This window comes from Protomyctophum parallelum (genome assembly GCF_964188405.1).
Source record: "Protomyctophum parallelum genome assembly, chromosome: 5".
Lineage (NCBI taxonomy): Eukaryota > Metazoa > Chordata > Actinopteri > Myctophiformes > Myctophidae > Protomyctophum > Protomyctophum parallelum.
In genome coordinates, this window is record NC_139702.1 from 3,343,756 (window position 1) to 3,369,668 (window position 25,913).

Consider the following 25,913-nt stretch of genomic DNA (forward strand, 5'->3'; position numbering starts at 1 on the left):
ACTGCTGCTCTACAGGCCACTCTACCGCTGATCCACTGCTGTTCTACAGGCCACTCTACCGCTGATCCACTGCTGCTCTACAGGCCACTCTACCGCTGAGCCACTGCTGCTCTACAGGCCACTCTACCGCTGAACCACTGCTGCTCTACAGGCCACTCTACCGCTGAGCCACTGCTGCTCTACAGGCCACTCTACCGCTGATCCACTGCTGCTCTACAGGCCACTCTACCGCTGAGCCACTGCTGCTCTACAGGCCACTCTACCGCTGATCCACTGCTGCTCTACAGGCCACTCTACCGCTGAGCCACTGCTGTTCTACAGGCCACTCTACCGCTGAGCCACTGCTGCTCTACAGGCCACTCTACCGCTGATCCACTGCTGCTCTACAGGCCACTCTACCGCTGAGCCACTGCTGCTCTACAGGCCACTCTACCGCTGAGCCACTGCTGTTCTACAGGCCACTCTACCGCTGAGCCACTGCTGTTCTACAGGCCACTCTACCGCTGAGCCACTGCTGCTCTACAGGCCACTCTACCGCTGAGCCACTGCTGCTCTACAGGCCACTCTACCGCTGAGCCACTGCTGCTCTACAGGCCACTCTACCGCTGAGCCACTGCTGTTCTACAGGCCACTCTACCGCTGAGCCACTGCTGTTCTACAGGCCACTCTACCGCTGAGCCACTGCTGTTCTACAGGCCACTCTACCGCTGATCCACTGCTGCTCTACAGGCCACTCTACCGCTGAGCCACTGCTGTTCTACAGGCCACTCTACCGCTGATCCACTGCTGTTCTACAGGCCACTCTACCGCTGATCCACTGCTGTTCTACAGGCCACTCTACCGCTGAGCCACTGCTGCTCTACAGGCCACTCTACCGCTGATCCACTGCTGTTCTACAGGCCACTACCGCTGAGCCACTGCTGCTCTACAGGCCACTCTACCGCTGAGCCACTGCTGTTCTACAGGCCACTCTACCGCTGAGCCACTGCTGCTCTACAGGCCACTCTACCGCTGATCCACTGCTGTTCTACAGGCCACTCTACCGCTGAGCCACTGCTGCTCTACAGGCCACTCTACCGCTGAGCCACTGCTGCTCTACAGGCCACTCTACCGCTGAGCCACTGCTGCTCTACAGGCCACTCTACCGCTGATCCACTGCTGTTCTACAGGCCACTCTACCGCTGAGCCACTGCTGTTCTACAGGCCACTCTACCGCTGAGCCACTGCTGTTCTACAGGCCACTCTACCGCTGAACCACTGCTGCTCTACAGGCCACTCTACCGCTGATCCACTGCTGTTCTACAGGCCACTCTACCGCTGAGCCACTGCTGTTCTACAGGCCACTCTACCGCTGAGCCACTGCTGCTCTACAGGCCACTCTACCGCTGATCCACTGCTGTTCTACAGGCCACTCTACCGCTGATCCACTGCTGCTCTACAGGCCACTCTACCGCTGAGCCACTGCTGCTCTACAGGCCACTCTACCGCTGAACCACTGCTGCTCTACAGGCCACTCTACCGCTGAGCCACTGCTGCTCTACAGGCCACTCTACCGCTGATCCACTGCTGCTCTACAGGCCACTCTACCGCTGAGCCACTGCTGCTCTACAGGCCACTCTACCGCTGATCCACTGCTGCTCTACAGGCCACTCTACCGCTGAGCCACTGCTGTTCTACAGGCCACTCTACCGCTGAGCCACTGCTGCTCTACAGGCCACTCTACCGCTGATCCACTGCTGCTCTACAGGCCACTCTACCGCTGAGCCACTGCTGCTCTACAGGCCACTCTACCGCTGAGCCACTGCTGTTCTACAGGCCACTCTACCGCTGAGCCACTGCTGCTCTACAGGCCACTCTACCGCTGAGCCACTGCTGCTCTACAGGCCACTCTACCGCTGAGCCACTGCTGCTCTACAGGCCACTCTACCGCTGAGCCACTGCTGCTCTACAGGCCACTCTACCGCTGAGCCACTGCTGCTCTACAGGTCACTCTACCGCTGAGCCACTGCTGTTCTACAGGCCACTCTACCGCTGAGCCACTGCTGCTCTACAGGCCACTCTACCGCTGATCCACTGCTGTTCTACAGGCCACTCTACCGCTGAGCCACTGCTGTTCTACAGGCCACTCTACCGCTGAGCCACTGCTGCTCTACAGGCCACTCTACCGCTGAGCCACTGCTGCTCTACAGGCCACTCTACCGCTGAGCCACTGCTGCTCTACAGGCCACTCTACCGCTGAACCACTGCTGCTCTACAGGCCACTCTACCGCTGAGCCACTGCTGTTCTACAGGCCACTCTACCGCTGATCCACTGCTGCTCTACAGGCCACTCTACCGCTGAGCCACTGCTGCTCTACAGGCCACTCTACCGCTGAGCCACTGCTGTTCTACAGGCCACTCTACCGCTGATCCACTGCTGCTCTACAGGCCACTCTACCGCTGATCCACTGCTGCTCTACAGGCCACTCTACCGCTGAGCCACTGCTGCTCTACAGGCCACTCTACCGCTGATCCACTGCTGCTCTACAGGCCACTCTACCGCTGATCCACTGCTGCTCTACAGGCCACTCTACCGCTGAGCCACTGCTGCTCTACAGGCCACTCTACCGCTGATCCACTGCTGCTCTACAGGCCACTCTACCGCTGAGCCACTGCTGCTCTACAGGCCACTCTACCGCTGAGCCACTGCTGCTCTACAGGCCACTCTACCGCTGAGCCACTGCTGCTCTACAGGTCACTCTACCGCTGATCCACTGCTGCTCTACAGGCCACTCTACCGCTGAACCACTGCTGCTCTACAGGCCACTCTACCGCTGATCCACTGCTGCTCTACAGGCCACTCTACCGCTGATCCACTGCTGCTCTACAGGCCACTCTACCGCTGATCCACTGCTGCTCTACAGGCCACTCTACCGCTGATCCACTGCTGCTCTACAGGCCACTCTACCGCTGATCCACTGCTGCTCTACAGGCCACTCTACCGCTGATCCACTGCTGTTCTACAGGCCACTCTACCGCTGAGCCACTGCTGTTCTACAGGCCACTCTACTGCTGAGTCACTGCTGTTCTACAGGCCACTCTACCGCTGAGCCACTGCTGTTCTACAGGCCACTCTACCGCTGAGCCACTGCTGCTCTACAGGCCACTCTACCGCTGATCCACTGCTGCTCTACAGGCCACTCTACCGCTGAGCCACTGCTGCTCTACAGGCCACTCTACCGCTGAGCCACTGCTGTTCTACAGGCCACTCTACCGCTGAGCCACTGCTGCTCTACAGGCCACTCTACCGCTGAGCCACTGCTGCTCTACAGGCCACTCTACCGCTGAGCCACTGCTGCTCTACAGGCCACTCTACCGCTGAGCCACTGCTGCTCTACAGGCCACTCTACCGCTGAGCCACTGCTGCTCTACAGGTCACTCTACCGCTGAGCCACTGCTGTTCTACAGGCCACTCTACCGCTGAGCCACTGCTGCTCTACAGGCCACTCTACCGCTGATCCACTGCTGTTCTACAGGCCACTCTACCGCTGAGCCACTGCTGTTCTACAGGCCACTCTACCGCTGAGCCACTGCTGCTCTACAGGCCACTCTACCGCTGAGCCACTGCTGCTCTACAGGCCACTCTACCGCTGAGCCACTGCTGCTCTACAGGCCACTCTACCGCTGAACCACTGCTGCTCTACAGGCCACTCTACCGCTGAGCCACTGCTGTTCTACAGGCCACTCTACCGCTGATCCACTGCTGCTCTACAGGCCACTCTACCGCTGAGCCACTGCTGCTCTACAGGCCACTCTACCGCTGAGCCACTGCTGTTCTACAGGCCACTCTACCGCTGATCCACTGCTGCTCTACAGGCCACTCTACCGCTGATCCACTGCTGCTCTACAGGCCACTCTACCGCTGAGCCACTGCTGCTCTACAGGCCACTCTACCGCTGATCCACTGCTGCTCTACAGGCCACTCTACCGCTGATCCACTGCTGCTCTACAGGCCACTCTACCGCTGAGCCACTGCTGCTCTACAGGCCACTCTACCGCTGATCCACTGCTGCTCTACAGGCCACTCTACCGCTGAGCCACTGCTGCTCTACAGGCCACTCTACCGCTGAGCCACTGCTGCTCTACAGGCCACTCTACCGCTGAGCCACTGCTGCTCTACAGGTCACTCTACCGCTGATCCACTGCTGCTCTACAGGCCACTCTACCGCTGAACCACTGCTGCTCTACAGGCCACTCTACCGCTGATCCACTGCTGCTCTACAGGCCACTCTACCGCTGATCCACTGCTGCTCTACAGGCCACTCTACCGCTGATCCACTGCTGCTCTACAGGCCACTCTACCGCTGATCCACTGCTGCTCTACAGGCCACTCTACCGCTGATCCACTGCTGCTCTACAGGCCACTCTACCGCTGATCCACTGCTGTTCTACAGGCCACTCTACTGCTGAGTCACTGCTGTTCTACAGGCCACTCTACCGCTGAGCCACTGCTGTTCTACAGGCCACTCTACCGCTGAGCCACTGCTGTTCTACAGGCCACTCTACCGCTGAGCCACTGCTGTTCTACAGGCCACTCTACCGCTGAGCCACTGCTGCTCTACAGGCCACTCTACCGCTGATCCACTGCTGCTCAAAATGTTGTAGATCCTCTTCCAAGTACGCCGGCTTGTACTAGTTTTTTTTATGCTTTTGTGTGTTACGCTGTAGTATAATAATAATAATAAAATAAATAATAATGTTACGCTGTAGTATGATCAAGTAGCTTACGAAAAAACAGCAAGTTAAAATACGTTGATACAAGGTTTCTGTCCAACAGCGACGATATAGCTGCTGGGATTAACTCTAACCCTATAATGAGAGTCTGCCACTATCTCTGGATGTTCACTCAGTCAGTATAATGTGTAGAAATTGCAGTATTAAATGTCATTGTTAAATACTTTATCAGTCTAAAGCAAGACAGAGCGGATTGTACACTGCCTGGCTCCCAGTGGAAGTACTCAGATTTCTTCATTTTATTAAAGTAAAAGTATATCAATACCACAATATAAAAATAGCCTACTCCCGTAACGTTATGCAGAACTAGGAACAGTACAAAGATAAATGTACTCAAAAATAGAAAATCTACAAGCTCACAAAAGCTTTGGGGTGTGAGCTTGAAGATCTGCGATTTGTCCATGTATGAATTGGTTGATGTACACTGTAATGTACATCTACAAACTAAGTAACTAGTAACTAAAGCTGCCAAATAATTGCAGTGAAGTAAGTAACAAAATTTGACTCTGAGAGTACTTGAGTAAATGTACTTATGTTACTTTGTTCCTTTATCTTTATTATTATTGCGACTTAAGTCGCAATTACTATTGCTGAATTTTCCTGTCAGTCGTGTTGTGTCACGTTATGTCTCCATATTATGGTCACGCCTTGTGACAAGTCACGCCACATCACGCCTCATGACACACTCCATATATGGCTGTCTGGAGAAGACTGGATCATCACCTACATCTGCATATATGGAGCTGGCCAACAAATCTACATCTGACCTCACTGACACCAGATTAATAATAGACTTCTCAACTTGTGCTGTATTAATATTAATTATAAGATCCAGATTGGAGCTGGGATACAGTGTACCAGAGCTGGGTTACCAGCAGCACCCAACATACCAGCAGCACCCAACATACCAGCAGCACCCAACATACCAGCAGCACCATGCGCCAGCCCCACCGGAGCTGGCCTACCAGCAGCACCAGACGCCAGTTACCTCACAGCTGACCTACCAGCGGCAAACAGCGCCAGCTTCACCTCACCCGGTGTACCAGCAGCAACCTCCGACACCTCCAGTGTACCAGCAGCAACCTCCGACACCTCCAGTGTACCAACAGCATCCGACACCACCTCCAGTGTACCAGCAACCTCCGACACCACCTCCAGTGTACCAGCAGCATCCGACACCACCTCCAGTGTACCAGCAACCTCCGACACCTCCAGTGTACCAGCAGCATCCGACACCACCTCCAGTGTACCAGCAGCATCCGACACCACCTCCAGTGTACCAGCAGCATCCGACACCACCTCCAGTGTACCAGCAACCTCCGACACCTCCAGTGTACCAGCAGCATCCGACACCACCTCCAGTGTACCAGCAACCTCCGACACCTCCAGTGTACCAGCAGCATCCGACACCACCTCCAGTGTACCAGCAGCATCCGACACCACCTCCAGTGTACCAGCAGCATCCGACACCACCTCCAGTGTACCAGCAACCTCCGACACCTCCAGTGTACCAGCAGCATCCGACACCACCTCCAGTGTACCAGCAACCTCCGACACCTCCAGTGTACCAGCAGCATCCGACACCACCTCCAGTGTACCAGCAACCTCCGACACCTCCAGTGTACCAGCAGCATCCGACACCACCTCCAGTGTACCAGCAACCTCCGACACCTCCAGTGTACCAGCAGCATCCGACACCACCTCCAGTGTACCAGCAACCTCCGACACCTCCAGTGTACCAGCAGCATCCGACACCACCTCCAGTGTACCAGCAACCTCCGACACCTCCAGTGTACCAGCAGCATCCGACACCACCTCCAGTGTACCAGCAGCATCCGACACCACCTCCAGTGTACCAGCAACCTCCGACACCTCCAGTGTACCAGCAGCATCCGACACCACCTCCAGTGTACCAGCAGCAACCTCCGTCACCTCCAGTGTACCAGCAGCAACCTCCGACACCTCCAGTGTACCAGCAGCATCCGACACCACCTCCAGTGTACCAGCAGCAACCTCCGTCACCTCCAGTGTACCAGCAGCATCCAACACCTCCAGTGTACCAGCAACCTCCGTCACCTCCAGTGTACCAGCAGCATCCAACACCTCCAGTGTACCAGCAACCTCCGTCACCTCCAGTGTACCAGCAACCTCCGTCACCTCCAGTGTACCAGCAGCAACCTCCGACACCTCCAGTGTACCAGCAGCATCCGACACCACCTCCAGTGTACCAGCAGCAACCTCCGTCACCTCCAGTGTACCAGCAGCATCCAACACCTCCAGTGTACCAGCAACCTCCGTCACCTCCAGTGTACCAGCAGCATCCAACACCTCCAGTGTACCAGCAACCTCCGTCACCTCCAGTGTACCAGCAGCATCCAACACCTCCAGTGTACCAGCAGCAACCTCCGACACCTCCAGTGTACCAGCAGCATCCGACACCACCTCCAGTGTACCAGCAGCAACCTCCGTCACCTCCAGTGTACCAGCAGCATCCAACACCTCCAGTGTACCAGCAACCTCCGTCACCTCCAGTGTACCAGCAGCATCCAACACCTCCAGTGTACCAGCAGCAACCTCCGACACCTCCAGTGTACCAGCAGCATCCGACACCACCTCCAGTGTACCAGCAGCAACCTCCGACACCTCCAGTGTACCAGCAACCTCCGACACCTCCAGTGTACCAGCAACCTCCGACACCTCCAGTGTACCAGCAGCATCCGACACCTCCAGTGTACCAGCAGCATCCGCCACCACCTCCAGTGTACCAGCAGCAACCTCCGACACCTCCAGTGTACCAGCAACCTCCGACACCTCCAGTGTACCAGCAGCTTCCGACACCACAGCAGGTGTACCAGCAACCTCCAACACCACAGCAGGTGTACCAGCAACCTCCAACACCACAGCAGGTGTACCAGCAACCTCCAACACCACAGCAGGTGTACCAGCAACCTCCAACACCACAGCAGGTGTACCAGCAACCTCCTTCACTGCAGCCAGCGGACCAGCAGCCTCCGACGCCTCCTTCACTGCAGCCAGCGGACCAGCAGCCCTTGTTACCAACCACAGAGCAGCCAGCATACCAGCAGGACCCAATGCCAGCTTCCCAGCTGACGTCTCAGCCACACCTGACACCAGACTCTCAGCCGACGCCAGCATCCAAGCAGACCTCTCGGCTACTTCCAGCCATAGCAGGCTCAACGTACATGCTGCACCCAACGCCAGCCCTAGCACAACCAGTCTTCAAACGGTACATCTTCCACACCGCAAGCATTCCAGCGGCACCAGGTGATGGCCTCAATGCCACCAGATTCATCCTGCCCTGACATCAAGCAGTTAACCTCGGACACAAACCTGCCCAATCACTCTCTTCACGGGGCGGCAGCCTCGGATCCAAACCTGCCCAAGACCAATCCAGACTACCAGACCACACCAGGCGCTACAGTGAATAACTGCCAAAGTCATGACTTCCCCAACAAGTCCAAAGCTCTTACCAACGGAAGATCGAGATGGCACTTCAACCATCTTGTCACCATTGAACCAGAGTCCTTCTCTCACTCAAGTCAAGACCCTGTCTTCGATGAACTGTTTCACCAGTACTGGGGCCTGCGCGGGAGACAGGCCATTAGCAATGGAGCACGGCCGATCATACCGGCCATGGCAGACCTACCACCAGTCAACGTTCTGTACCAGCCCCCATTCTTCTGATTTTATTGTCTTAAATAAAAAACATTTCATAACAAAAAAAAAAGAAGCTCTGTTGGTTCAGGCCTGAAAACGTCAATTAAAATAAAGGGGGGGAAAAGGGCCATATATGGGCATTCCCAGACGATGCCCTAATAATACAATCTCTGTTATGTTATATGGAGATGCCGTATTAAGAAGCTCTGTTGTTTCAGCGTGACCTCGCCCTTTTGGTTATTATTATTTAATAACCAGTTAAATAACCAAAAAGCCTATACATGCATACAAACTAAACACACACCCACACATACCGTAGGCTGATGTTGCAAACATCTGTGGACAATACGTTTTTTTATTTTGCATTATATACACACTGTGCGTGCGTGCGTGTGCGTGTGTGTGTGTGTGTGTGTGTGTGTGTGTGTGTGGTTTACAACCATGCTGTCTCTTGAGGCTGAACAGAACAAAGATATATGGCTCACAACACAAAGCTTCGAGGTCACAGTAAAGGTCATTTAGGGACAGGCCTATCAGCTTTGTCATTGACATTTTTCAGCAGTGCTTCTCAAAGTTTCAAGGACCGACGACTTGGGGTGCAGTAGCTATGAGAGTGTGGAAGTGGAACGAAATGAACCCATAATGGTGAATTACAAACCTGTAAAAGGGTCCATTTGGTTACCAACTAGCAATAATTTAGCTGAAGAGAACCGTTGGTAAAATAATTGGTCCGTGACCCAGAAATGGGCCCCGACCCAGTCTTTGAGACACAGTGGTTTAGTGGCAAAGGGCCCTCCATACACAACACATCTGGATGACATCGACCCTGAATTGATGAACTGACCACCCGCAGCCTGCAGTTAAATTGATGAACTGACCATCCGCAGCCTGGAGTTAAATTGGAATTTGTGAAATCGGTGGAACTCTTGACCCTCCCCCCCGAAGGATCGGTCGGGGATGAGTGAATAGGGATGAGATCAAAAATCTAAAAGAGAAAATCAATTTTTATTGGCAAATGTCAAGCTGACCTTAGTGGTTTCTATTAGCATCTTAAATGCTAACAAGCTACCAGCTGACATGTCTCTGTAGTGCCATTGTTACTTTCCACTAGCTACTGTAGCACCCCCTAGAGGCCATGCTGCTCTTTACACCCGAGACCCAACCTCAGTCACCAAAGTGGTTTGAATATTTACAATAGATTTGTATTTAAGGGGTGTGGTGGTGTATATTGTATTAACTCATAATTGTAAACACAGACAAAACCTTAAAGTTAAATGAAATAAAGTGTATGTACCATAATTAGAAAGTTAGAAATGAGTGTTTTCCATCAACCAGTTTTCATGCACATTTTGGATTTTGCGCATAAAGCTTTCAATGTAAATGTAAATGTATTTCGGGAGGCGGATTTTGTGGCTTAATGAAATAATGTAATGGGGGGGGGGATGGAAACACTTGCCGAATACGGGTGTGTGTGTGCGTGTGTGTGCGAGCGCATCAGATCTACAAGCTCACAATGCTGCAACACGTTTTTCGTGCGTGTGCGTGCACACACAGTATACCGTATTGCACCGAATATCAGACGACATGATTATAAGACCACCCCCATTTTTCAAGACTAATTTAATGTCAAATAGTCATTATAATACAACCCTGTTTGTTTTTTAGGATATTTCCATTGGAGAAAAAAAAACATAGTCTTATATTCAGGCCAATAGGGTATATAGTTTTACATAAATCTTCTCTTCTAGGGGCCCCCGACACAAAACCTTTTCAGAAGGGGGTTTGCCGCCAAATACACATCAATTTGGGGGTCCTCTAAAAAGATTGAGAACCACTGCATTAACCCATTTTGGGCGGGAACCCTTTTTGGTGTTTTAAGCATTATGTTATATGATTTAGCTATTTAAAAATAGCAGATCTACAAGCTCATAGCGCGGCACTCGGTGCCTCGCTATGAGCTTGTAGATCTGCTATTTTTGAAAAATCGTGAAAATGTGGCGCAAGTCTTTGAATATATATTCTTTCAGAGCGAACGTTTTAAACTCAAATCTTTGCTTCTGAGGGGGGTCCCTGGAACACCATATTTTCAGATGGGGGTCGGCGGACAATTACATATAATGTTTGGGGTCCTTGACATGAAATATTGAGCACCATACTGATACAGAAACATAGGTATTTCAGAAAACTGTCTGAATTTTTGAAGATAATTTTTTTAATTTCAACGTCTAAATGTTGGTGGTCCCCAGGGCCAGGCCCTATGTTGAGAAGCAGTGATGCATTTCAGCTTGTTATCTGTAATAATTGCCCATAGTAGAGTAGCGGCTTTATGGAGCTCAGCCGTTGCTCCATCACACTCACACACGTCTTGGCTGTGATGTTGTGAACTGGAAACTGGAAATATTTTAATTGGGGAGTAGGAAGTCCTCAGCCAATTTTTTTTAATCTAATTCTCTATTCCTGGCAACATAATTCATTCTTCAAAGTACTATATCCCAATGAGATAGTGCTCTAAAAACCTAGATGTATTGTAAACATTGCCTATCTCGAAGCGAACTCATTTGAACCAGTTTAAGTCTGCCTGTTCAGGGTGTTAGCCAACAAGCCCACACAGCGTGTGTATCGACCTAAATAAGTGAAACCGCTCAGAGCAGAGCTGTGAAATGTTCCAAGAAATGTTTGTTATTGTTCAACATTCTAATAATCTTTTCTTTTTTTTTCTTTTTTTACACAACACCTCTTGACAGCAACAACTCGGATAAATACATGAAAATAACAATATAAATAAAAACTCAAACTAAATCAACCCAGAGGAGATGTTGAAGGTAGAACCTCAAAGAACCTGCCCCATATTTTTTCAAAAGTAGCAGGCCTTCTTCTTACATTGTACAGTATCTTTTCAGGGGTACAGTATGATGAAAGCTCATTCAGCCAGTGTCTCTGTGAAGGTGATTTTTCAGATTTCCAATTAACCAAGATGATTTTCTTCGCAGCTGTACTGGCGAGTAACACAAAGTATGCTTTGTTGAAATTTGTGTTGATCAATGTAACGTCGCCCAGTAACCAAATTCTTGGATCATGTGGTATTTCAACCTCTATGATATCAGAGAGATAGTAGACAAGATGAACTAACATTCTAATATTCTAGTATATTGTTCATAACATTCAAAATGCTCAGCTATTTTTGAATAGACAAAGTATAAAATATGGCTTAATTGGGTGAGTACATGTTTTGTACCTCAAAGTTGTACTTATGTTCAGTGCATTACTTAAGTAAATCTACTTGGTTACTTTCCAGCAATGGGATTCAACCAGTGCACATTCAGTAGCAACAGTCAGAGCAACAGGCCAAGGTCATAATTTGGCTGCCAAAGAAGGGGGAAAAAAGAAAGAAAGATTATTCTGTAGCCTTCAGGCTGAATCCTGCTGACTCATCATTATTCTGTAGCCTTCAGGCTGAATCCTGCTGACTCATCATTATTCTGTAGCCTTCAGGCTGAATCCTGCTGACTCATCATTATTCTGTAGCCTTCAGGCTGAATCCTGCTGACTCATCATTATTCTGTAGCCTTCAGGCTGAATCCTGCTGACTCATTATTCTGTAGCCTTCAGGCTGAATCCTGCTGACTCATCATTATTCTGTAGCCTTCAGGCTGAATCCTGCTGACTCATCATTATTCTGTAGCCTTCAGGCTGAATCCTGCTGACTCATCATTATTCTGTAGCCTTCAGGCTGAATCCTGCTGACTCATCATTATTCTGTAGCCTTCAGGCTGAATCCTGCTGTCTCATCATTATTCTGTAGCCTTCAGGCTGAATCCTGCTGACTCATCATGCTAACACATATATTTTTTCTGTAGCCTTCAGGCTGAATCCTGCTGACTCATCGTGCTAACATATATATATTTTCTGTAGCCTTCAGGCTGAATCCTGCTGACTCATCATGCTAACATATATATTTTTTCTGTAGCCTTCAGGCTGAATCCTGCTGACTCATCATTATTCTGTAGCCTTCAGGCTGAATCCTGCTGTCTCATCATTATTCTGTAGCCTTCAGGCTGAATCCTGCTGACTCATCATGCTAACATATATATTCTTTCTGTAGCCTTCAGGCTGAATCCTGCTGACTCATCGTGCTAACATATATATATTTTCTGTAGCCTTCAGGCTGAATCCTGCTGACTCATCATGCTAACATATATATTTTTTCTGTAGCCTTCAGGCTGAATCCTGCTGACTCATCGTGCTAAAATATATATATTTTCTGTAGCCTTCAAGCTGAATCCTGCTGACTCATCATGCTAACATATATATATTTTCTGTAGCCTTCAGGCTGAATCCTGCTGACTCATCATGCTAACATATATATATATTTTCTTCTAGATCTAGAACCAAGGAGCCTTGGTGAATAGCTTAATGTACCGCACTACCGCACGCACACATGCGCGAGCACGCACGCACGCAGACACGCACGCACCCACAGACACACACTATTTCTTGGCGAATGCCTACTGTAACTGCCTTACTGTTGGAGTTCTCACCATCATGACATTTTAGTAGTTGATTAATTGTTGCACAAATAAGTGTGATTAACGATTTAATCACCCTGATGAAGGCATTGTTGCCGCAACGCGTAGGTGTATTTTGTATTCTTGCCATGCAATAGCCAGACTATTAAAGGCTTTGGACATTTTCCGCAAGAGTGCCTTGGTCTCTTACCTTTCTTGCAAATCAAGAGCACCTTGTTGGGGATGTTTGCTTCAGCCAAACATATGCACTCCTTTCTCTCTTTTTGAGTGGCGCTAACCACTCCTACACGCAGCAATGTGTGCCTGTATGTCTCTGTATCCGTATGTCTAAGCACGGAAGTACCTTTTTTCACCACCAAGAGTCACTGTTTCGCAGCCTAACACACACACACACACACACACACACACACAAATATTCTCAGATCTACAAGCTCACAACGTACAGTACTACGAAGAACAGTACAGTACAGTACTGTGAACTACAGTACAGTACGAAGAACAGTACAGTACAGTACAGTACTACAAAGTGCAGTGCAGTACAGTACAGTACAGTACAGTACAGTACCACTTACTTCAGACGGGTCTGATTTCTTTCGTAATTGCGAGGCAATTCTCATTTATCTCTCAAGTGTTTCTTAACTCTTGTCAAATCTGACGCAGTCCAAACATTATACAATGACGAGCACTCACTTCAAATGCTGTCAAAGCTGGCAAGTGGCAATGCCACAAATGGTCCACCATCTGTGAGTTCGATCATTAGACTGTACACAAATGCCTTGCTTGCATCTATGCTTCAGCAGTGCATGGTTCTCAAAGGACCCCTAATTTAGTATGCATTTAGGATTAGGCTATACAGACTGGTTTCTTGGTCCCTAACTATCAATAATTTAGCTGGGCACCCCCTGGCACCTCCCTAACGACCCCTGGCGGTCCCCAAACCCCACTTTGAGAACCAATCATTTAACTAATTTTGTGGCGGGAACCCCTTTTGGTGTTTTAAACATGTTATAGCTATTGAAAAATAGCAGATCTACAAGCTCATAGCGCGCCACCGAGTGGCGCGCTACGAGCTTGTAGGTCTGCTATTTTTTTTTAATCGTAAGAATGTGGCGCAAATCTTTGAATATATATTCTTTCAAAGTGAATGTTTTTAACTCGGGTCTAAATGTGTTAAAGAACACTACCCCTGCATTTACTGTACACACCACAAAAAAATATCAAAAGTAGCTATTTTGGATACTTTTGTATGATCAAGTAGGGCTGCATTCATTTACGAACAAAAAACACAAAGTTAAACTAAGAGGTTTCTGTCCTACAGCAATGACATATTCTGTTTCTGTCCTACAGCAATGACATATTCTGTTTCTGTCCTACAGCAATGACATATTCTGTTTCTGTCCTACAGCAATGACATATTCTGTTTCTGTCCTACAGCAATGACATATTCTGTTTCTGTCCTACAGCAATGACATATTCTGTTTCTGTCCTACAGCAATGACATATTCTGTTTCTGTCCTACAGCAATGACATATTCTGTTTCTGTCCTACAGCAATGACATATTCTGTTTCTGTCCTACAGCAATGACATATTCTAAGAGGTTTCTGTCCTACAGCAATGACATATTCTGTTTCTGTCCTACAGCAATGACATATTCTGTTTCTGTCCTACAGCAATGACATATTCTGTTTCTGTCCTACAGCAATGACATATTCTGTTTCTGTCCTACAGCAATGACATATTCTGTTTCTATCCTACAGCAATGACATATTCTGTTTCTGTCCTACAGCAATGACATATTCTAAGAGGTTTCTGTCCTACAGCAATGACATATTCTGTTTCTGTCCTACAGCAATGACATATTCTGTTTCTGTCCTACAGCAATGACATATTTTGTTTCTGTCCTACAGCAATGACATATTCTGTTTCTGTCCTACAGCAATGACATATTCTGTTTCTGTCCTACAGCAATGACATATTCTAAGAGGTTTCTGTCCTACAGCAATGACATATTCTGTTTCTGTCCTACAGCAATGACATATTCTGTTTCTGTCCTACAGCAATGACATATTCTGTTTCTGTCCTACAGCAATGACATATTCTGTTTCTGTCCTACAGCAATGACATATTCTTCATGCGGTTTAAGAAGCAAGCTTGAATCAATACTTAATCAATAATTTAATCAATAATTTGACCTCCTGTGGGCCTGCATTCTCAATGAGTATCTGCAATAGCATGCAGTAGCTATCCGCAATATAATAGCCTAAAACTGATACCCACCCTGAATTTCCCTTGGGATTACATGCCAGTGAATATTGTAATTCAATTGTATTTTGTAGAGAATTATTCACTTAAATTAATGTATTGACTGACTGTTCTCAACAACTGATTGATGGTTTAGCTAATTGATTTCTGGGATAATTGTTTTCTTTCATTATCTGCTTTGTCCGCAGTGGGAAGTACTTTTACTTATTACTCTAAGTAATTATTGAGTATCTGTACTTGAGTATTTGGGGTTTTGGATACTTTAACTGTTACATTTTAAAGATATATACACTCTACTTTTGACTCCACTACATATCTAAGAAGGGAGAATGTACATTATGAATTAGTATTGTTAAAATACAGTGAAAACAGCCGATTTACAAGCTCACAAACATTTGTTAATCACTAATATTGATATTTTATTTTGTCCACCCGGCTAGTGTGATATTCAGTATGCAGTCAGCATTTCTTCAGAGGAGAGATCAATGTTGTTTGCAAATATCAACCGATAGCCCTAGATGAGCCATAGATGGATGAGATCAGTAAAACATAAATTAATTGACAACATAAACATTATCAATAGACTTTGGATCTCACTCGCATGCATGAATTATGCATATTGTCACTGTTGGGCAGAAGCCTTGCGTGCCCATATTTCATATTTTTATGTATTTTTCATACATGTTTTATATTTATGAATATATATAAATAATATATTTATACTTTGTCGTATGGCAGTGTCATGCAAGTGCCAATACTAGCCGATCACAATATACAAAATAAAATCACTGGCAAATCCTCAGAACTTTTGACCTACAGTATAATGACGTGCTGAAAATAGGAATGCCAGGTCAGAAGTGGTTAAAAGTCTGTTGGTTTTATAAATATCTAACCAATGGAACGTATATAGAGCCTGTGACTGAATACTGTAATAACTACATTGGAGCTATTGTACCACAGCTTCTTTTTTCCCATTTCATGAAATGTAAAGGGTTTGGACATACAAGGTTTCATCTCCCCACCAAGAATCACAAGCCACGCAGACCGACCATGCTGACACACGTGCAAAGACCAATAAAACCGTGTGATTTATTGTACTATGCTGTCAAATGTATTCCAAAAGTGCAAGTGCAGAGCGGAGAGTGCACCGTAAAAAACTAATCCCCAGTGCTCCTTTTCTTCCCACTTGTAACCCTTGAGAGTGTACAAAATACAAATGTAATCAGACGGTTATATTCCCACTGTGTTGGTTCAGAGTAAAGCAGTGCGGTGGTGCTGGTATATAACCCATTCTGACCTGAGATCAGATTCATACGAGGTTTCCGCTGGACACACACTGGTCTGACGAACCCATTCTGACCTGAGATCAGATTCATACGAGGTTTCCGCTGGACACACACTGGTCTGACGAACCCATTCTGACCTAAGATCAGATTCTAAAAATGTCAGTCGTTCTTTGATTTTTTTCAAAAATAGCAGACCTACAAGCTCGTATCGCGCCACTCGGTGGCGCGATATGAGCTTGTAGATCTGCTATTTTTCAATAGCTAAAGCATAACATGATGCCAACACCAAAATGGGTGCCCGTTCAGAATGGGATAATCGTAATGCAGTGCAGTTTACTTAAGGATTCAGTGCGCGGACGCACAGGACACGGCAGCTATGCAGAACTAGGCACCGGAGGCACCTCCTGCATCCCAATGAGCTACAGTACCACCGCCTCACATCCCTACTGTAACTGTATGTACAGTAAAACACCACTGTACCACCGCCTCACATCCCTACTGTAACTGTTTCTACAGTAAAACACCACTGTACCACCGCCTCACATCCCTACTGTAACTGTTTCTACAGTAAAACACCACTGTACCACCGCCTCACATCCCTACTGTAACTGTGTGTACAGTAAAACACCACTGTACCACCGCCTCACATCCCTACTGTAACTGTATGTACAGTAAAACACCACTGTACCACCGCCTCACATCCCTACTGTAACTGTATGTACAGTAAAACACCACTGTACCACCGCCTCACATCCCTACTGTAACTGTTTCTACAGTAAAACACCACTGTACCACCGCCTCACATCCCTACTGTAACTGTGTGTACAGTAAAACACCACTGTACCACCGCCTCACATCCCTACTGTAACTGTTTCTACAGTAAAACACCACTGTACCACCGCCTCACATCCCTACTGTAACTGTTTCTACAGTAAAACACCACTGTACCACCGCCTCACATCCCTACTGTAACTGTTTCTACAGTAAAACACCACTGTACCACCGCCTCACATCCCTACTGTAACTGTGTGTACAGTAAAACACCACTGTACCACCGCCTCACATCCCTACTGTAACTGTATGTACAGTAAAACACCACTGTACCACCGCCTCACATCCCTACTGTAACTGTTTCTACAGTAAAACACCACTGTACCACCGCCTCACATCCCTACTGTAACTGTATGTACAGTAAAACACCACTGTACCACCGCCTCACATCCCTACTGTAACTGTTTCTACAGTAAAACACCACTGTACCACCGCCTCACATCCCTACTGTAACTGTATGTACAGTAAAACACCACTGTACCACCGCCTCACATCCCTACTGTAACTGTTTCTACAGTAAAACACCACTGTACCACCGCCTCACATCCCTACTGTAACTGTATGTACAGTAAAACACCACTGTACCACCGCCTCACATCCCTACTGTAACTGTTTCTACAGTAAAACACCACTGTACCACCGCCTCACATCCCTACTGTAACTATGTACAGTAAAACACCACTGTACCACCGCCTCACATCCCTACTGTAACTGTTTCTACAGTAAAACACCACTGTACCACCGCCTCACATCCCTACTGTAACTGTATGTACAGTAAAACACCACTGTACCACCGCCTCACATCCCTACTGTAACTGTTTCTACAGTAAAACACCACTGTACCACCGCCTCACATCCCTACTGTAACTGTTTGTACAGTAAAACACCACTGTACCACCGCCTCACATCCCTACTGTAACTGTATGTACAGTAAAACACCACTGTACCACCGCCTCACATCCCTACTGTAACTGTTTCTACAGTAAAACACCACTGTACCACCGCCTCACATCCCTACTGTAACTGTTTCTACAGTAAAACACCACTGTACCACCGCCTCACATCCCTACTGTAACTATGTACAGTAAAACACCACTGTACCACCGCCTCACATCCCTACTGTAACTGTTTGTACAGTAAAACACCACTGTACCACCGCCTCACATCCCTACTGTAACTGTTTCTACAGTAAAACACCACTGTACCACCGCCTCACATCCCTACTGTAACTCTACAGTAAAACACCACTGTACCACCGCCTCACATCCCTACTGTAACTGTTTCTACAGTAAAACACCACTGTACCACCGCCTCACATCCCTACTGTAACTGTGTGTACAGTAAAACACCACTGTACCACCGCCTCACATCCCTACTGTAACTGTTTCTACAGTAAAACACCACTGTACCTGCAACCTCATATCCCTACTGTAACTGTGTGTACAGTAAAACACCACTGTACCACCGCCTCACATCCCTACTGTAACTGTTTCTACAGTAAAACACCACTGTACCTGCAACCTCATATCCCTAATGTCTTTACACTTACAGTATGAGTTACTGAGTTACTATTGTAACTTAGACAATCCAGATAATCAGCCAAATGGTGCAGATTACGCAGGGGAATTATTTTTACAAAAAGGGCACATAATCGCGCAAACTTCCCGCATATTTAGCAAATTCCTGCATATTTGACCGCATAAAATCACATAAAACCCTGCGTATTTTGCAACTTTTCACATATTTTGCATATTTCACAACTCTCCGCATATTTCACAATTTCCCGCAATTTCACTGCATAAAATCATGTAAAAACCTGCATATTTCATCGCATAATCAAGGATTGTTTTCCCACGTTTTTCTGGATGGTCTATAGTAACTGTCTTTACAGTTACAACAGTGTTAGCTACAGCAGAGGTTCTCATGTCATGGACCACTCACATTGACTGTTCACAATTATTCCATTTCCAATTTCTCACCATTTTTCAAGATGACTCAAACCTTTTCAAAAACAGCCAAACTACAAGCTCTGAGTTTTGAATACCTGAAGCATAAAATAGGGTTGAAGTGGTTGAACAGATTTGAACGCTATATTAAGGTCACAGTGTTCGCAAATTATAATCCTTATACTTGTTACCTACTAATTGTAAGGCAGGTGCAATAGGGATGAGCTCAAAATAAACATCCATCTCACTTTTCTGCAGCTGTTAATAACCAACAGGAAATAAACAGATAATTGTGTTCCACAAGGTGGGTGTGATGCCCTTCTGCACACACGCACGCACGTACGCACGCAAGCACGCATGCACGCAAGCACGGATGCATGCACGCAAGCACGGATGCATGCACGCACGCACGCATGCAGGCACACATGTACGCACACACACACACGCGCACACATGCGCTTGCGCGCACACACACACAGCCCCCCAGAGTTATCGCTGCATTTATTACATGGCTTTATAGCACTGTGAGGCACAGGAGATGGGAACATTTTGACTGCAGTGACAGGATAGGAATTCTTAAGTGGGATTAAAACTGTTGAGGATGCCTCCTGCATGCCGACCGCTGGCGACAAAAATGTTTTGACAAGAACTGCATACTGTATCTACACCGCAACACAGTGTTCACACTTTGTCAGGGCTGACATTGTGTTTGGCATTATGGGTTTAAAGGCATGGTATAATAAAATAATAAAGGCACTAAATGAACCGTTTACTATATTATCCCATTCTGACCTGAGATCAGATTCTAAAAATGTCTATTACATCCTGACAGTTTCATTATTAACCCATTCTGACCTCAGATCAGATTCTAAAAGTGTCTTCGATTTTTCAAAAATAGCAGACCTACAAGCTCGTATCGCGCCACTCGGTGGCGCGATATGAGCTTGTAGATCTGCTATTTTTCAATAGCTAAAGCATAACATGATGCTAACACCAAAATGGGTGCCCGTTCAGAATGGGTTATAGTAAATGGTGCATTTAGTGCCTTTATCCAGAGGGCTTTACGACGTGCATTTCATTCACCCATTCATTTACACGCACGGCAGAGGAAACGTATACAAGGCACTGTTGACCTGCTGATCGGGAGTGGTTAGGGGTTCAGTCAGTGTCTTGCTCAAGGGCACTTCGACACTAACATTGAGGGAGCTGGGCATTGAACCGGGAACCTTCCTTTTCCCAATTTGCTGCTCTACCTCCTGAGCCACTAGTTCATTAGGCTCCTTGTTCAGCTTACAACTACAACCTGCAGATAACTTACTGTGTAGCAAAGATACAGTAAGGTACTCCGTGTACCAGGGCTCTCCTCGGCTAATTACATTCTTAGTCTCTATAGTCATTGGCATTCTGTGAAGTTGTGTTTGCTATAGCCTATATGATCATGTCAAGTTAAGCATTTTAAAGAAGATATTTTTTCCAGTTTTTCATGTGTTTATGCGGTGACAGTACTTCATTAGACCCCTTAGTGCATGTGGTTGTTATGTGCAATGATGTCTGTTCCCTTTTGTATTTAGGGATTCTTCCTGGAGGCTGAAACCTTGACAGTCAAACGTGCCAATGAAATTAACAGTGATATAGTGACATCACATTATCATCCCCTCCCCTAACCCTTTATCATACAACAACAGCTGTGGGTGCGGCTTCAGTTCTGCAAGTGGATCACCACCCACCAGGCAAACCAGGCACACTTAATGCACTGGTGGGCATGTCCACATAAAAACGACATTTAAAAAAAAAATACTGTACACTATTTTGAAATAAATCTTCCTTCTTATATAATAATAATACCTGATGATCATGTTTTAGGGTGGAAAAGAATCACGGCACTCCATAAATGAACAGCATTCAACGTTGAAAGTCATAGACTGGCCAAATTATATGTATTGATTTTCAAGAAATGCTTGGAAAAAAGCATATAAAAATGTCTAATCAACCAACAAAGTCTCCTAAGTCGACTAAAACAAAATCAACTGATTAATAAGACGAATTATGAAGGGACCACCCTGCAGCAGTGGCTCTCAAAGTGGGGTCCGGGGACACCCCAGGGGTCCTTATGGACACCCCAGGGGTCCTTATGGACACCCCAGGGGTCCTTATGGACACCCCAGGGGTCCTTATGGGGGTTCCAGGGCATCAGAATCCATATGACCACTTTGACCCTATATATATACAGTACATCCGCTATCTCTAGCCCACATTAAAGGGTATATGTATGGAACAGGTCTCTTCCCTGCATGCTGCCTGTGCTCAGTGGGTACAGCAGGCTGGCGTCAGCGCCACAGCCTCTGTCCCATGGGGGTCCCATGGGACAGAGGCTGGCGTCAGCGCCACAGCCTCTGTCCCATGGGACCCCCATGGGACAGAGGCTGGCGTCAGCGCCACAGCCTCTGTCCCATGGGACCCCCATGGGACAGAGGCTGGCGTCAGCGCCACAGCCTCTGTCCCATGGGGCTCATTGTCAGCGTGGTCAAGTCATGCACTGCTCCTGTGCTCTTATTACATGCACTGCTTCTCAACAGTGTCTCCGGAGACCCGCCAGGGGGTCCAAATGGAACCCTTTCAGTGTATATACAAGCGCTATAGCAAATGGACCGCCTCATGGGTCCACATTTTGGTTCCATTTGTTGAGAGCTATATGGAGGTGGGGGGTGGGGTATAGGGGGTGGAGCTGGAGGGGTGGTGTAGGAACGGCGGGAGTCATTCGTTTTTTTTGCGCAGGATGACTTATCATCCCAACCTATACCAGCTCGTACTATACTGAGTCTATACTGGTAGACTATACTGTATATAGACTATAGCCTTATACTATAGCCGATATACTGTACCTATACTATAGCCATATATATACTGCCGCAACAGTCCTTTAAGTCCTTTCCACTGCAGTGCTGTTAAACCAGCCTCCAGACCGGCCACTCACTCACACTCTCTCTCACATACACACATGCGCGCATGCACACGCGCACGCACTCACACACTCACTCACTCACTCTCTCACACACACACGTACGCACGCACACTCACTCGCTCACTCATTCACTCACTCACTCACTCTCACACACACACTCTCACACACACACTCACTCACTCACTCACTCACTCACTCACACACACACACTGTCACACTCCGACATAACTTACCTCCCATCGCTGCTTTCATTACAAAATTCATGATGAAGCAATTCTGTGTAACTCCTCTTCCTTTTTGGTCCTCAAATAATCACGGACAAGATCCGTTCCTCTGTGGTCAGCTGTGTTTGGAGGATGACAACCTATATGTGATGAGAAGGAGCAGAGAACAAGAGCCTATATATATGACGTTACTATTATATACGGCTAATATAGTAGTATAGCTTTATGATGGTAATATGCGATGGTGAAGTTACTACGCTGACGGTGGTATATGAGCCTACTATAGTGAAGTTTGACGGGATGGGGTTGGATGATGACTAATAACGCTGCGTTCGGTACGTGGCTGCCTGGCTTAGTGGCTGGTGCACCTGCGTCCTCCTCCTCCGTCCTCAGCCCAGCAGGCTCCTCTGCTGTGCATTTATGCTGACTGTGCTTAATTGTCTGACCGTGATGTGTTTTCGTGGAAATAAATAACTCAGGTCAGATATGAGGTATATAGCCTATACTAGACTTTAGAGCATATATTTTTTTTTGCTATACAGTATTGGGTTTATGGACCGCTCTCATTATGTCAGTATTCGGTGATACGCGGACTGAGGTAGCCACTGTGAAAAGCACAAGATATTTGCTACACTTGCATTATCCCAAAGTGAGAAACCGCAGATAGCCTTCTCCTTAAACGACTAGCATATAGCCTATGTGGTGTAAATATAGCCTATACAATCTCCGATCGGTGTATCTTTTTGTCCCAATTTGGAGGCTAGTATTTTCCGCAACGTTTTCACGTCACATAACGATAAAAAACCCAAACCTCGGCCCGGGCTATCATTTACACGCTGCAGGGCGTCCAAACTTGCAGTTCGAAAAACAGCCAATCGCGTTATTAATTAAGTGGCTCCACCTGAGCGTCGTCTGCCTGCAGCATCCGCGGCACAACGATGCCCTGCAGGCTAGTATTATTAGTATTATTATTATTTACCTCAAATGAACCGCTAAAAGCACCCGGTTCGGTTCTGTCTACGCCACGACGGCACCCCGTTTAGCGTTTAGCATCGTATTTCTGCACCGTGTGGGGTGGACAGTTCCTCGGGATTCCCCGTCCTGTCCCGTGTGCACACAAACGCAAGCGCAAAACAGTCGACCGTTCGTCTTATTGCCACCAGCACGACATGACGAGCGGCGTTGACGGTCGCATATCGTTTACCTTTGAGCCTGTTTCTGTCGCCAAAAGAGAGAGAGAGAGAGAGAGAGCGGCGTTGTCGTGTTATCCTTGAAGTTGTCGCTCAAAACGGAGCGAGTGTTGGGGTTTTTTTTTGTTGTTAGTTTTTTTTTCCAGGCACTCAGTTTGCGGTCATCATCCCTGTTATTTCCAAGTAGCTAAAGGTACACGGTCTACACACACACACATACACTCACACACACACGCACGCGCGCGCGCACACACATACATACACACACCACACACACGCACAGCGCAGGAAGCGACCGTTTCTTCCTGCAAAGAGAGAAGAGGAGGGCGTCAGAGAGAGGGGGAACTGCAGTTGGCTGCCGCCTTCCTCCTCCTATGATGATGATGATGATGATGATGATGGCAATCACATGTGCTCCTCTCCCTCCCTCCACATCTCTCTCTCTCGCTCTCTCTCGCTCTTTCTCTCTCTCTCTCTTAAGTCACACTAACACTTCTCATCCTCTCCATCTGTATTGTCCTCCCTGTAAATGAAGATGAAAAGCTAGCAGATATACGCTATATGAAAACTGTAGATAGGCCTATCCACCATACCTGCCCAGTGCCAACCCTCCTGGCTCCTGCATTTCGCAGGAGACTCCTTCTTTTATGTGACCATTCCTCCTGCAGTACAACTCCTGCGCCAGCACTTCTCCTGCTTTTCTCCTGCTTTTGGGGGATTTCACCCTTTTTGCGTGGTCAACAAGTAATAGTAACACTAGGCCTATTCTAAATTTACTTGAGTAAAGTAAGGTATTGCCGGCGTCAAAATAAGTAGAAGTACTCATTATGCACAATGTCCCATTTCACAAGTTTCCAATGAAAATAACAGATCTACAAGCTCACAAAGCGAAAAACATCACACCGTGTGAAGTGAGCAGTGCATCTGTAGCGTGTGGGGCTCCGCGGCTTTGCCCTGCACGTGCCTGACGCAGTGCCCTGCCAGCCTCATCCATCTCTCTCTGACCTTGTCTGTGACTCGTGGTAAACCCCCGTAGAGGACCACATTTCATGATGTGACCTAATGCCACAGTATAGACTCCGTCCTAATGCCACAGTATAGACTCCGTCCTAATGCCACAGTATAGACTCTGTCCTAATGCCACAGTATAGACTGCGTCCTAATGACACAGTATAGACTCCGTCCTAATGCCACAGTATAGACTCCGTCCTAATGCCACAGTATAGACTCTGTCCTAATGCCACAGTATAGACTCTGTCCTAATGCCACAGTATAGACTCCGTCCTGATGCCACAGTATAGACTCCGTCCTAATGCCACAGTATAGACTCTGTCCTAATGCCACAGTATAGACTCCGTCCTAATGCCACAGTATAGACTCTGTCCTAATGCCACAGTATAGACTCCGTCCTAATGCCACAGTATAGACTCTGTCCTAATGCCACAGTATAGACTCTGTCCTAATGCCACAGTATAGACTCTGTCCTAATGCCACAGTATAGACTCTGTCCTAATGCCACAGTATAGACTCTGTCCTGATGCCACAGTATAGACTCTGTCCTAATGCCACAGTATAGACTCCGTCCTAATGCCACAGTATAGACTCTGTCCTAATGCCACAGTATAGACTCCGTCCTAATGCCACGGTATAGACTCCGTCCTAATGCCACAGTATAGACTCTGTCCTAATGCCACAGTATAGACTCCGTCCTAATGCCACAGTATAGACTCTGTCCTAATGCCACAGTATAGACTCTGTCCTAATGCCACAGTATAGACTCTGTCCTGATGCCACAGTATAGACTCTGTCCTAATGCCACAGTATAGACTCTGTCCTAATGCCACAGTATAGACTCCGTCCTAATGCCACAGTATAGACTCTGTCCTAATGCCACAGTATAGACTCCGTCCTAATGCCACAGTATAGACTCTGTCCTAATGCCACAGTATAGACTCTGTCCTAATGCCACAGTATAGACTCCGTCCTAATGTCACAGTATAGACTCTGTCCTAATGCCACAGTATAGACTCCGTCCTAATGCCACAGTATAGACTCTGTCCTAATGCCACAGTATAGACTCCGTCCTAATGTCACAGTATAGACTCTGTCCTAATGCCACAGTATAGACTCCGTCCTAATTCCACAGTATAGACTCTGTCCTAATGCCACAGTATAGACTCTGTCCTAATGTCACAGTATAGACTCTGTCCTAATGCCACAGTATAGACTCCGTC

At 47.4% G+C, this 25,913-nt stretch overlaps 1 protein-coding gene across 1 annotated transcript in view; it reads right to left on the reverse strand.

Annotated features, from left to right (window-relative positions):
• The window catches only part of cplx2a (complexin 2a), a 45,856-nt gene extending 21,501 nt beyond the window's left edge, over positions 1-24,355 (reverse strand). The window contains exons 1-3 of the mRNA XM_083765208.1: positions 24,273-24,355; positions 23,694-23,984; positions 22,499-22,629 (exon numbers count right to left, since the gene is read on the reverse strand). Coding sequence (XP_083621334.1) covers positions 22,499-22,529 — 31 coding nt within the window. The 5' untranslated portion in view covers positions 22,530-22,629; positions 23,694-23,984; positions 24,273-24,355. The remainder of the gene's footprint in view (positions 1-22,498; positions 22,630-23,693; positions 23,985-24,272) is intronic.
• Between the last annotated feature and the right edge of the window lie 1,558 nt (positions 24,356-25,913).